This window comes from Xiphophorus maculatus, chromosome 24 (genome assembly GCF_002775205.1).
Source record: "Xiphophorus maculatus strain JP 163 A chromosome 24, X_maculatus-5.0-male, whole genome shotgun sequence".
Taxonomy (NCBI): domain Eukaryota; kingdom Metazoa; phylum Chordata; class Actinopteri; order Cyprinodontiformes; family Poeciliidae; genus Xiphophorus; species Xiphophorus maculatus.
In genome coordinates this window covers 10,000,001-10,012,125 of record NC_036466.1, presented here as the reverse complement: position 1 = coordinate 10,012,125, position 12,125 = coordinate 10,000,001, and the positions used below count along the sequence as shown (strand labels likewise).

Below are 12,125 nucleotides of genomic sequence, written 5' to 3'. Positions count from 1 at the left end.
CTGAATCAACAGACCACTCACACGCTGTTGCTTGTGTTTAAGAGAGATAGAAAGATCCTCTTTCTGCTGCTTTGTACTTTTCAGACCATGGTGTTCAAACTCGACGTTCTTGGACAGCATGTGGAGATCGAGTCTTTTCCCACTGCGTACAGCAGACACTCCTGCTGCTGTTTACCAACTGGAAGACTCCAGCCTCCCAGTCTGCATGCTGGCTCATCGGCCGATGCTCACAAACATGTTTCGCAATGGAAATTCTCAGGAATGACAGTGCTGTGAGAAAGCCAGTATTGGGTTGGCTTGCATCTCTTTGGTGACTCACTTTTATGCTCCAATAGTCCTATGAGTAAATTGCCTTTTTGGTTCCGGTTGCAAAACAACAGACAACTTCACTGTATTCACTACAACAAATGCCAACAAAAACCACTGCAGCTGATCAAGCAAAGGTCTAGATATTATATTTGAGGTGGACACACAACTTGGTCGTGCCACCATGACTATAGAGGACTACGATTTTGATTTGATCTAATCTGATATATATCAATAAAAACTGCTTTTTCATTGCAAATTCTGTGATCAGACAAATCTCTTTCAATTCTGAGAAACAGCATGCAGTAAACAACCACTTTAAACACTTTACTCTCTAACACTTAATCCCATGTGTTTGAAAACATGGCCTGCTGAGATTTTTAGCCTGGAGTCTTTCATCGCAATCCGTCGCACAACACGCAAAGTGAGATTAGGAGTTATGATGAGTTTGCTGCGCACATACAGTCATGCACATAAATCCTGGGGGATTATTCATGTTTCCATCTGTGTTTCTGACCTTTACTGGGCGAAACACAATCAAAGAGACACTGAGCTACAAAGACGTTTTTTAAATTTATTTTCTCATGTATGTAACCACAAATCAGTGACTGGTCAGTGCAATCTGAATCTGGGTTTTATGCCATTGTGGGCATGTGTTTTGAGTTATTGTGCTTTGGCAGATGGATAATATTAACAGAGGCAGTATTTTCATGTGGTTAACAAGGGCACTTGCCCAGGGCAGCAATGGAAGGGGGTGGCCACAAGAAAATTGTGACAAAAAAGCTTAAAAATGTTTAAAAGTCAATAATTTTTGCCACTGTAGTTTATCATCATTGTCATCATATCTTTTTTCCAGACCCAATTAAGGTCCTTAGTAAAAGGATAAAACAAGAAAATAAGAGAAAAATAAAAATAAAACATGACATAATATTATTCACTGAGTCATGATGACGCCAATGATTCCACAATGTCACTGTACTAAAAACAGGATTTACTAAAATGTCAATTACAGATGCATAACATGAAACAGACAGTCTACATATGCAGACAGTCTACATAAGCATTTATACATAAGATTCCTTAGCACAGCTGCACATGTGGGTACAGCATTCAAATGTTCATCATCTGTAAATGTAAATATAATTGAGGCCGGTTGGGCTGAAGGCGGCGTTTGCCCAGGGCGGCATTAATATAAGAACTGTCACGGAAACCAAACATGCAGCTAAACATGCATGAGTCTAAAACACGTCAGAGCAAAAACATACTTGTGTCAAATATGTCTTTGGTTACACTTTGTAATGGTGTCAATGAAACACTGATGCTAATGAGGATTTTGCTTCAAGCCTGTAATGTAAAGCTTGTAATGCTTGGCATGAGAAGCTTTGGACAAAGCAGTTTATCATGGCTCACAACCAGGCTGGATTTCTGGATTTAGAATGATACAACAAATGACCTAAAAGCTGCAAGACAGACTCTTTGTTCAAATTTACTCTCATTTAAAAGAAATCTCAGATCTAGAGCATGGCTAAAGCAGTGCCAGGCAGATTCTCTGAAAACAACAGCTAGATCGTGTTTTTATTGACTTTAATTATCCTTACTTGACAGCCAGTGACATTTCTCTGCGTTTGTAGTTTAAAGGAATCAGAGTCACAGATTTGCATCTCTGAATCAATGCTTTGCAGAACCCTCTTCTGTCCCCCAGCACTCCCTGACTTTAATGAACAAAGAGTGCATTAAAGCATACAACTCTTTTTTTCATTATTGATTTTTCTAAACCACGTCAATGTGATGATTGTTTTACTTTATCTGCGTATTGGTCCCTGAGGGTCGGATCTGCCTGAGGCTCAGGTGTCTGCCTCCAAGCCTGATCCAGAATCTGACTGTTTCTGACCTTTAGTCCCACCCCGGCTTGTTTACCTGCTGAGTGGAATGTGGAATTATGTAAGGCTTAATCTATCAGAAAGTACACATCCCTGAGTTACCCAGGCCACAGGACAGCACACACACACACACACACACGCATACACACACACACTGACTTATAAGCAGACAAACAGCTCAATAATAATACCCCGTTGCTTGCTTGTCCGTTTTACATAAAACAATGATTAAATAAAGTATCATAATAACGGCTAAGTTTTATTACACAAACACAAACAAATTTTAGCAAAGGCTTCTAATGCATGTGCTTTTATGGCCAATAGTAGGGCTTTTATAATCACACAACACAGATAAAGGCCCACTCAGCTTATATTTGACGGACGCGCTCAGTGGAAACACACACAATTGTGTTGATTGTTCTCATGGAAACGTCCCGTCTTTTTTTCTAAGTATTTTGCGCATACATCATTTTAAATGAAATCAATGCTTCTTTCCAAAGCTTTCTCTGCCTCAAACTAATGTCTGATTGTCTTAAAACACCTGCCACTATATTCACTAAGATTTACTGAGAAAATATTGGAATACAGTTAAAAACAAAAAGCCATAACACTATTTAAAGGGTCAACATTATGTATTTTTCTGGCACATAGTTCCATTTTGTAGCACAATGAAGTACTACAGACTAGTTAGCTTCAGTTTTTATAAAAATGCTATTAAATATGACCTAAAATAAATTTAATGCCTCTGTCTCTTTAAGAAACTCATGCACTTTCTGAAACTTCAGGAAGTTATCACAACATGCCTCCGTATTGACCCTTTATCAACATTTTCAGCAGTGTTTCACTGAGAAGCAGTTCCTCTAATAAGTCTAATGTTTGCTAATTGCTGCTGGCTAGTCTGAAGGAGCTGAGTAGGGGAGGAGCTGTGACTTGAAGGCGGAGCTAGGTCTGCTAGGCGTTTTGGACTGCTTAATGGTTGCCATGGAGATTAAGGGATTTTTCAAACATGCATGAAAGAATCAAAACAACACACTAGGTATGTTTTTGAAGATTTTATAACATAATACCATGATGTAAAGCAAAAAAAAGTTGATTTTACATAATACTGATCCTTTAAAACTAGCATTCAGTCCACAAATAGTGAAAGTTCATCTTGTAGCAATCCTAAACATAAAGTATATTTATACTTTAGAACGTTAGAACGACTTGGTCAAAGTTTTTTATTGTGTTTGTTCATTTAAAGAAAAACCTCCACGTGTCGTTTTTCCAAGAAGCGACACGTGGAGGTTGGTGGGTGCAGGTCAGCGCCTGTAGGAATCAGGGACTTCTGGGCGAAGTCATCCTCGGTGGTCTGTGTGCGTGCACGCAAACCTGGTAAATCATCTGTTTGACACGGCAGCCACAGGCTAAAGCTTACAGAACATGGCAGACTCAGACAGACACACACAGTCGAAGGGGCTTAATCAGGGGTGTCGGCACGCAAAGATGCTGCAGTCAAATCCAGCCCAGTGGAAGAGATTGTGCCCAAGCACATCAGACGTAAAACAGGGTTAGAAACAGAAGAAGAATGAATAAGAATCTGCCAACAAATTGTTGAATCAGTGCGTTAAGCACAAGGTTATCTGATACGAATGGCAGCAAGGCTGTAAACAGAGCGTGACCTTTCGCATCAGACCGCATGCTTACACAGCTAGATAGACCTGCGGGTGTTACAGGAAGAGAGGTTAGCATGCTGTTATGCTGTTAGCTCACAAAGTTGAACCAAAGTGGAGTTGTAACTTGAGTTACAAGTAGCAGAGGATTTCAAAAAAGCTGCAGATCAGATGAAGACCATGTTTTAGGAGTTTATAGTAATGCTTTTTGTTTTCAACTGATGCATCTCTTGCTTCCATTGACCTGAAAGTTGTTTAGTTGAATAACTGATGTTGAGCATTCTTCTTTCAGGTGTGGGTTAACGATCCACGATCCACTGGTGTTTGCGTTTTATCACTTGTTTTTGTTTTTTCATTGCTTCTGACTTCTTTTTTATTGCCATTTGGGTTTTCCAATTTCAGTTCATTCTTCTTGGTTCTTTATAGTGGTTTGGTCATGACTCATGGCCCAAGTTCATTCATTTTGTTTTTAGCTTCTTACTCATTTTTATGCCTTGTTTGTGCATTTTAGTTTATTTTCTAGAGTTAGACTTGCTTTGTGAAGTGCTTAGGATGCAGGATGTCATCGTGTTTGAATGTGATTAAAAAAAATAGTCTCCAAATAATTTATGGCTTGTCACATTATCATGGAGCGGAGTGTGTTCACTCCTGTTGTTTTTGAAAGCAGGCAAGAGCGACCATGTACGATCGAATGATCTAAATGCTTGTTTACAAAACGCCATGATTGTAGTTACTGTAAAATCACTGCCAAGCATCTTAGATTAACTCAAGGTCTGAGGAAAACAACACACGGGTTTAATGGAGGGCAATAAACAGGATGATTTATGGGTAGTTCCTGTGTGAACATTAAACATGTCGATAAGAGAGTTCTTCCTGACATATCACTGGAGGGAAAATGATGTGGATTGATGCGTTTGAGTTGACATCAGTATGACAGAAGATGCAGAGCGGGTTTGTTCCTGATTCCCACAATCAGCTCTGGCACAGTTCTGCGGTTTGAATTCAACGTCACGCTGCCTCAATGTAACTTTACTTCATTGCAGTGTTATGTAAGGAGTTATTTTGTGCAGCTTTATAACTTGAAGCAGGGCGACTGATGGTATGAAGTTGGATAAGGTGTACTAGAACCTGCTGCAATATAAATTCCAAGAATGAAAGTAAAAAGCTGTTCACACACCTTGAACCTGTTCACATCGACACAATACAATCCTTGATTTTAACATTGATCCTTTTTCCTTCCATAGATATTTTTATAGAAGACCATGAGGAAAACTATGTTCTATTTATCCCAGATCTTAGAATAATCTAACATAACCATGTCAACGATTGAGCTCAGTGGCTATGCTAACTACGGTTAGCAAAAGCCACTCAGAAGTCTGTAAAATTAATCTTTTACCAAACCAATCCAATCTCTACCCATCTGTCCACATTTAGTTTGATGCTGAAATAGAAAAGTCAGCTAGCTGAATCACCTCTAGACTCATGATGTAACCAAGGAGGACTGGCACACGGCTCAGCTGTCTGTCTCGACAGGGCTTTCACTTGAAAGTAATTTCCAAAATCCAGCGAGACAAGGAGTGGGAGAGCTGTTAGGACACTCCGACTTATGATTGAGACTAAATAAGGGAGACGTCCAGACAGATATTAAACAGACGGGCAGCGCTCTAATTTTAGTCATTACATTTTAGCTGGGAGAAGGAAGAAAAAGCCTTGCACAGTGTTGTGTAGAGTGTAATTTAGGTGAGCTGAAAACCAAGTCAGACTATTTGCTGATGAGTTCAGTCATGCCTTGAGGCGGCGGTGGATCAGAAGAGGTTTCCCCCCCTATTCTGTTTACAAAACAACCACTGGGAATGCACATTAGGGACTGCTTGCGTTGGGAACAAAGTGTACTGAAAGCACACTCTCATACGCCCTTCGATGTGTATCAGTTAAAGCCGCCTCTGCTGCGACACGTTCGCCGCTGCAAACACAACAAGCTTTGTGTTGGAGCACTCAAATCAGGTGAGAAAAACAGCTCCTGATGACCTAAATTACACAAGTACTTATTGATCCCCTGGAGCCAAATTCAAAACCCGCACAAGCTAAAACCTGTGTTGATACTTCGGGAAAGAATAGACTTTTATATGAATTAAAAAACTGTTTAGGAGTAATGGTATGCACCATGAAACAAACATTTATTTCCAGAGGCTTCAGAGGACAAGCTGGCTTTCATTATTCGAGCTCTTAGTTTAGTCAGGAACGTGGCTTTTTCAAAATTACAAATATTCACAATGGTGAAACATGGTTGTGGCAACATGATGCTGTGGGGTTTGTTCTTAGGTTTTCTGCCTCTACATCTTTAGCTTCCTGCCATCAGACAACAACACCATTCAAATCGGAAAAAACTAGGAGATTTTTTGGCGCCCGCTGTAGCGCAGCGCCCCATACATCACATGTAGTGCATACCCACTTTTTGCGCTAAAAAGTAAATACAGATTATTTTTTGCTTGCAAATAAGGAGAGAAAAAGTTCATTGTTTATGAGTAGCTTTGCGAGGAACTGTATCTATCAGAGCAGCAGTGTTTCCGTTGTGTTTCTGGAAAACTCCCCAGTTATAGTACATAATCAATGAGCAGCATTTGGGTGAGCACACTGATGCATCATCGCACAGCAGGGGGGACAGGAAGTGTTTACGCCTGTCTCTGCACCAACAGTTGGTGTGAGTGAGAAGCCTGACGCGCTGCCTGATCATCATCAACACGCTCTTTTCCCTCTGTTCTTCCACGGAGATCTCCCTCAGTCCTGGATCAGCTCACTACAAACATCCTCCTCCTCCTCTTCGCTCTCAGCGAGCTGATGCATGCCACGGAAGCAGTGACGTCACTTGTTTACTGTCTTGTAGGTCGCCCCGGAGTTGCAGTGCAGCACCTTATCCAGCAGGGCTTATGTAACTTCCCCCCCTGCCTTCTGCATGACTGGCACTTTGCTGTTTTTATTCGCCATCTCTTCTTCTCCCTCCCTCATGTGCAGGTGCGTGCCCTGACACGGCAGCCATGTTTGGCAGCCTGGCGTTATTTCACTTCCACTGGATTGTTTGTCTGGTCAAAGCGCAACGAGTTCACTGCTAACGGAGCTCCTCCTTCCACACACATAACCCACGGTCCTCCACTGCAGCAGCAGGAGAAAAGTAAACAACTGTGGATACATGTGACTCAAGGTACACTGCTGCCAAGCACCTACGGTGGTACGTCGCCCCCTAGAGGAAACACAAAGCTGTAAACAAAAAATGTGGCTTGCTTAAAAGCAAAATTAATAGGTGTATTTTTTACTTTCAGGGTTATGTTTTTTTTTTTTAAATTGAATTATTATATATATTTATACTATATAAATAATAAAATATTATATTATATTGTTTGTTTTCAATACATTAGAAGTAGCACCAAATCTGCAAATCTTTTGAAAACAACATTTTATACTTATTCATTTAATATTTTCCTAATATTAGTATTTATTTAATGATCTGAAACATTCAGATCTGATAAAATACAACAAAAAGTTGTTATCTATCTGCAAAATTACACGTTAAAATAAAACTAAAACTAAGGACAACGTGAAGTTGAGGCATATCCTCGGATTTGCTTGCAGAAACTTATATATATACATATACTCAAATATAACATAAATCTGATTGTATGATGGCCATCAGACTTTGAATTATTTCCTGAAATTATATTCCCCAACAAATAAGTAGTTGATTATCTCCCATTCACCACACAATATCCTGAATTTTAAAAAAAACATTCAGCAAAAATAAAAGCAAAACCAATAATAAAACAAGCAGTTTAAACTTAAACAAACATCTTTAAGTGTCTGCAGACCATGGTCAAACACGTGAAGTCAGTATGACTTGAATAAATCATTACTATCTTACTGAAATGACCCATGAACAAATAGCTGACTGTGGACTCTAACCCGGGCCTATTTTACATAAACAAGATAGTGAACAGAACCATGTTTGTATATCCAGTTAGCAGAGGTGGGTAGTAGTTACATTTACTCAGTTACATTTACTTGAGTAACATTTACTTCAATTAGTCGTGTTACTCTACTGTACTTTTTACTTTTACTTCAGTAATATTCTCATTAACTGTCGCTACTTGAATAAGATTTCTGACTACTCTAACAGAAAAATGCATTGACAGAATAGTTTAAGTCAAAGTGAGACTTTTGGTTCATTTATAAGCTTTGCTGTTCTAATTTTATTAAGCATTTCACCATTTCTAACACAAAATGTAAAGCTTGTATCTGTTTTATAAGCTTTATATAGTCAAAAATCGATTTGGAAAAGTAATTATTGATTGTAATACTGTCATTTATTTGCATTTTTTATTTTAGTGTTTAAAACACTAGAATTTGCTCATAGCTTTATATTTTTCTCTATTTGATTGCATAATTTCTAAATATTAATCCGGATTTTCCTGCTATGTTAATATTTGAGTAGCCTTTATATGCTTTTAAACTCTTATATAGCTTTTTTGATGGCTACTTTTTACTTCTGCTTGAGTAAAAATATAAAATTTCTATGATTTATTTTATTATTTTTAACCGTAAACAACCTCACAGTCAGTGTTCCTCAGCTGCGCCCTCTGGTGGTATATTTCACAATAACAACATTTTAGTTTGGTATAATTGTGTTTAATATCTTACCAGTACATATGTAAAAAAATAAATAGATTTTTTTGGGGGGGAATCCATGTTTACAGGTTTATGTAGATAATGGCGAATGCACGATTTAAGGTCGGAACAAAAATATCTCAACGTGTTTCTAGGGGACCACTTTGTTGGAAGTAACAGGATGTAGCTGTGTTGATATTTGTTGGAGGAGCACTACAAACACGGTAACACTTTTTAACTCATTAATTTGTCTATTAATGTTTAAAATAGGATTGTTGACGTGCTTTTAATTAGAACTGAAGAGAATTAAGGTTACATTTTAACGTCTGTCGCTTAAGTTTTGTAAAAATGTATTAAAACCAAGGTGCTAATTAAAATAATAACAAAAAACTAACTTGTAATATGTGAACGTGCTAAATTAACGTAAGCAGATATAAAAAGTTAAGCTTAAAATGTCGCTTGTTTTATTTTATGGTGTTTGGTATTAATAAACTGGCCCATAGTGGGATATTGTGGACATGTCTCAACACGACTGAACGCCGTTTCAGTAAAGGTTAATTTCAATACTTTTAGGCATTCTGGCCCACATTTGACCAACTCTGCTTTATAATGTAAAATACTAAAGTGGGTGAAACCTGAACGGAATTATTCTGCACTAATATGAACCCAAAGGTTTATTAGTATGTTTTATGATATTATAATAGCAACAAAAAGTGATAATAAAAGGAGTATTTGTATCTTCTTTGCAGACTTTTTTAGGACCTTGATAGTCCCAAGTCCAACACTCCTGAATCAGTCCTGGAATGGGTTAAATTAATAATAATAGATCAGTTCTCCATCTGTTTTTATGCCAATATTACCCTGCTCAGCATGTTCTTTCTTTTAAGAAATGTATTCCACCAGGGGGCGCTACTTGCAACGGATTCACGGTGGCTGATTGCTAAATTATCACTTGTAAATGTTGTTTTATGTTACCAAAGAGCGAAAGTGATACATTGCTTCAATAATTATTGATATACTAGAATAGAAATACAATCCTTATTTGTATAAATTCAGTTTGTTGGGAACAGAGTGACAGTCTAATGGAAATCACATATACACATGAAAATAGGTAATAATAAAAGCATTGTTTTTAAATATCTTGTTGTCTATTGTAGACTTAATGATGGAGGGAACTTCCAAAAATGGAGCGGCTGCTGCAGAGCCCAGCGTTGCTGCTCAGGTTCCTTTCCTTCACTTGTGCACAACTTTAGAGAAAATCCAGAAGTCCAAACTCCGTCCAGATAAATCCAAGATCCTTGGGGATTTCATTGAATCATGGCGGAAATTTCATGCCGCCCTCCACAAGGACAATCCGAAAACTATAGACTCCTTCTACCCTGCTATGCGCCTCATTGTCCCGCCTTTTGAACGAGAGCGAATGGCCTATGGCATCAAAGAGAGCATGCTAGCTAAGCTCTACATCGATGTTTTAGGCCTCCCAAAGAATGGCCCAGAAGCCAGTAAGCTCCTGAACTACCGTGCTCCGACTACATCCCAAGGAGAAGCAGGGGATTTCGCCGGCATGGCATACTTTGTGCTGAAGAAGCGATGTACCAGCCAAGGAAACCTCAGTATCAAAGAGGTCAATGACTTTCTTGACTCAGTGGCCATCAACAATGCCAGCAAGCAGAAGGATCAGGTGAAAAAGAGCCTGCTGCACCTCATCACTCAGAGCTCTGCTCTGGAGCAAAAGTGGCTTATTAGGATGATTCTGAAGGACATGAAGCTTGGAGTCAGCAAGGAAACTGTTCTCCAGGTCTTCCACCCAGACGCCGCAGAGCTCTACAATGTCAACACGGACTTAAAGAAGGTGTGCCAGCAGCTGCACGACCCCACTGTGTCTTTAAGCGAAGTCTCGATTGAACTCTTCTCTGCCTTCAAGCCAATGTTGGCAGCGGTGGCCAACATCCGCAACATCGAGAAGCAGATGGGGAACAGCCCCTTTTACCTTCAGACGAAACTGGATGGGGAGCGGATTCAGCTTCACAAGGATGGAGACGTGTACAAGTACTTCAGCCGGAACGCATTTGAATACACGCAGCAGTTCGGAGGATCGCCGCTCGAGGGATCACTCACTCCTTACATCCACAACGTGTTCAAAAGCAACGTTGTAAACTGCATCCTGGATGGCGAGATGATGGCGTTCAACCCGACGGCGGGGACCTTCATGCAGAAAGGGAGCAAATTTGACATTAAGAGACTGATGGACGACTCTGAGCTGCAGACGTGCTTCTGCGTCTTTGACGTGTTGCTGGTTAATGACCAAAAACTTGGCAAAGAACCGCTGAAGAAGCGATATGAGGTTCTCCAGACGGTCTTCACCCCCGTCAAGGGTCGGATACATGTGGTGCCAAAGACAGAAGTCGGAACAATGCAAGATGTTGTCAGTGCTCTTAACGATGCCATTGATAACAGGGAAGAAGGGATTATGGTGAAGGACCCTTTGTCCATCTACAAACCTGATAAACGAGGGGAGGGTTGGCTGAAAATAAAGCCGGAGTATGTGGACGGCTTGATGGATGAGCTGGACCTGCTGATTGTTGGTGGTTACTGGGGGAAAGGAAGACGGGGCGGGATGATGTCCCACTTTCTATGTGCTATTGCAGAAGCGGCAAAGCCTGGTGAGAAGCCGTCGGTTTTCCACTCCTTCTGCCGAATTGGCTCAGGTTACACCATGAAAGAGTTGTATGACCTTGGGTTGAAGCTTGCGAAGCATTGGAAAGTCTACCGGAAAAATGACCCACCGGCATCCATCCTCTGTGGAGTGGAGAAACCGGAAGTGTACATCGAACCCTGCAACTCAGTCATCATCCAGGTCAAAGCGGCCGAGATAGTTGGAAGCGACATGTACAAGACCAACTGCACCCTGCGGTTCCCCAGAATCGAAAAGATCCGCGAGGACAAAGAGTGGCACCAGTGCATGACTCTGGCAGAGCTGGATCAGTTCCGCAGCAAGGCGTCCGGGAAACTGGCCTCGCGGCACCTTCACATCGACGGCGACGAACCACAGAAGAAGAAGCGGAAGCTGCCTGTCAAACCAAAGAAGGTGGTTGGCATCATTGACCACTTCAAGCCCCAGGATCTGTCCGGAGTTTCCAAGGAGACGGACATGTTTGAGGATGTGGAGTTCTGCATCCTGAACGGCACTGAAGGCCACCCAAAGTCAGAGCTGGAGAAGGGCGTGGCCAGGTAAGATCACATCCATCCTCCCTCCATCCTTTATTTCCTTTCTTCTTTTGTTCTACCTTCCTTGTTTCATTCCTTCCACTGTTCTGTCCTCCCTCCTTCCTTCCTTCTTTTCTTCTTTCCTTCATTCATTCTTTCTGTCTTTCTTTCCTTTTAACGTTTAATTTTTAAGAAGTTGACTGACCCAAACCAGGATCAGAAACAAAAATGGAAATAGTGTGACACAACCAAATTTTTTGAGCATTTTTTAAATGTTTTTTCACTGGAATGGAATGAAACAACCATAAAAGTGTCTGTCTTTTCATTTGTTTTTAATCACATAAATGTTTTTTTCAGATACTTTTTAACAAATAATTAATTGTGTGGCCGTCTTGCTGCCAGGTGTGGCGGCATTGTGGTCCAG

General features: G+C 40.3%; 1 protein-coding gene across 1 annotated transcript in view; it reads left to right on the top strand.

Annotated features, from left to right (window-relative positions):
* Positions 1-8,647: 8,647 nt before the first annotated feature.
* lig4 (DNA ligase 4) overlaps positions 8,648-12,125 on the top strand; it is a 4,283-nt gene continuing 805 nt past the window's right edge. The window contains exons 1-3 of the mRNA XM_005813318.2: positions 8,648-8,718; positions 9,652-11,725; positions 12,104-12,125. The exon at positions 12,104-12,125 is cut by the window's right edge and continues 805 nt beyond it. Coding sequence (XP_005813375.2) covers positions 9,657-11,725; positions 12,104-12,125 — 2,091 coding nt within the window. The 5' untranslated portion in view covers positions 8,648-8,718; positions 9,652-9,656. The remainder of the gene's footprint in view (positions 8,719-9,651; positions 11,726-12,103) is intronic.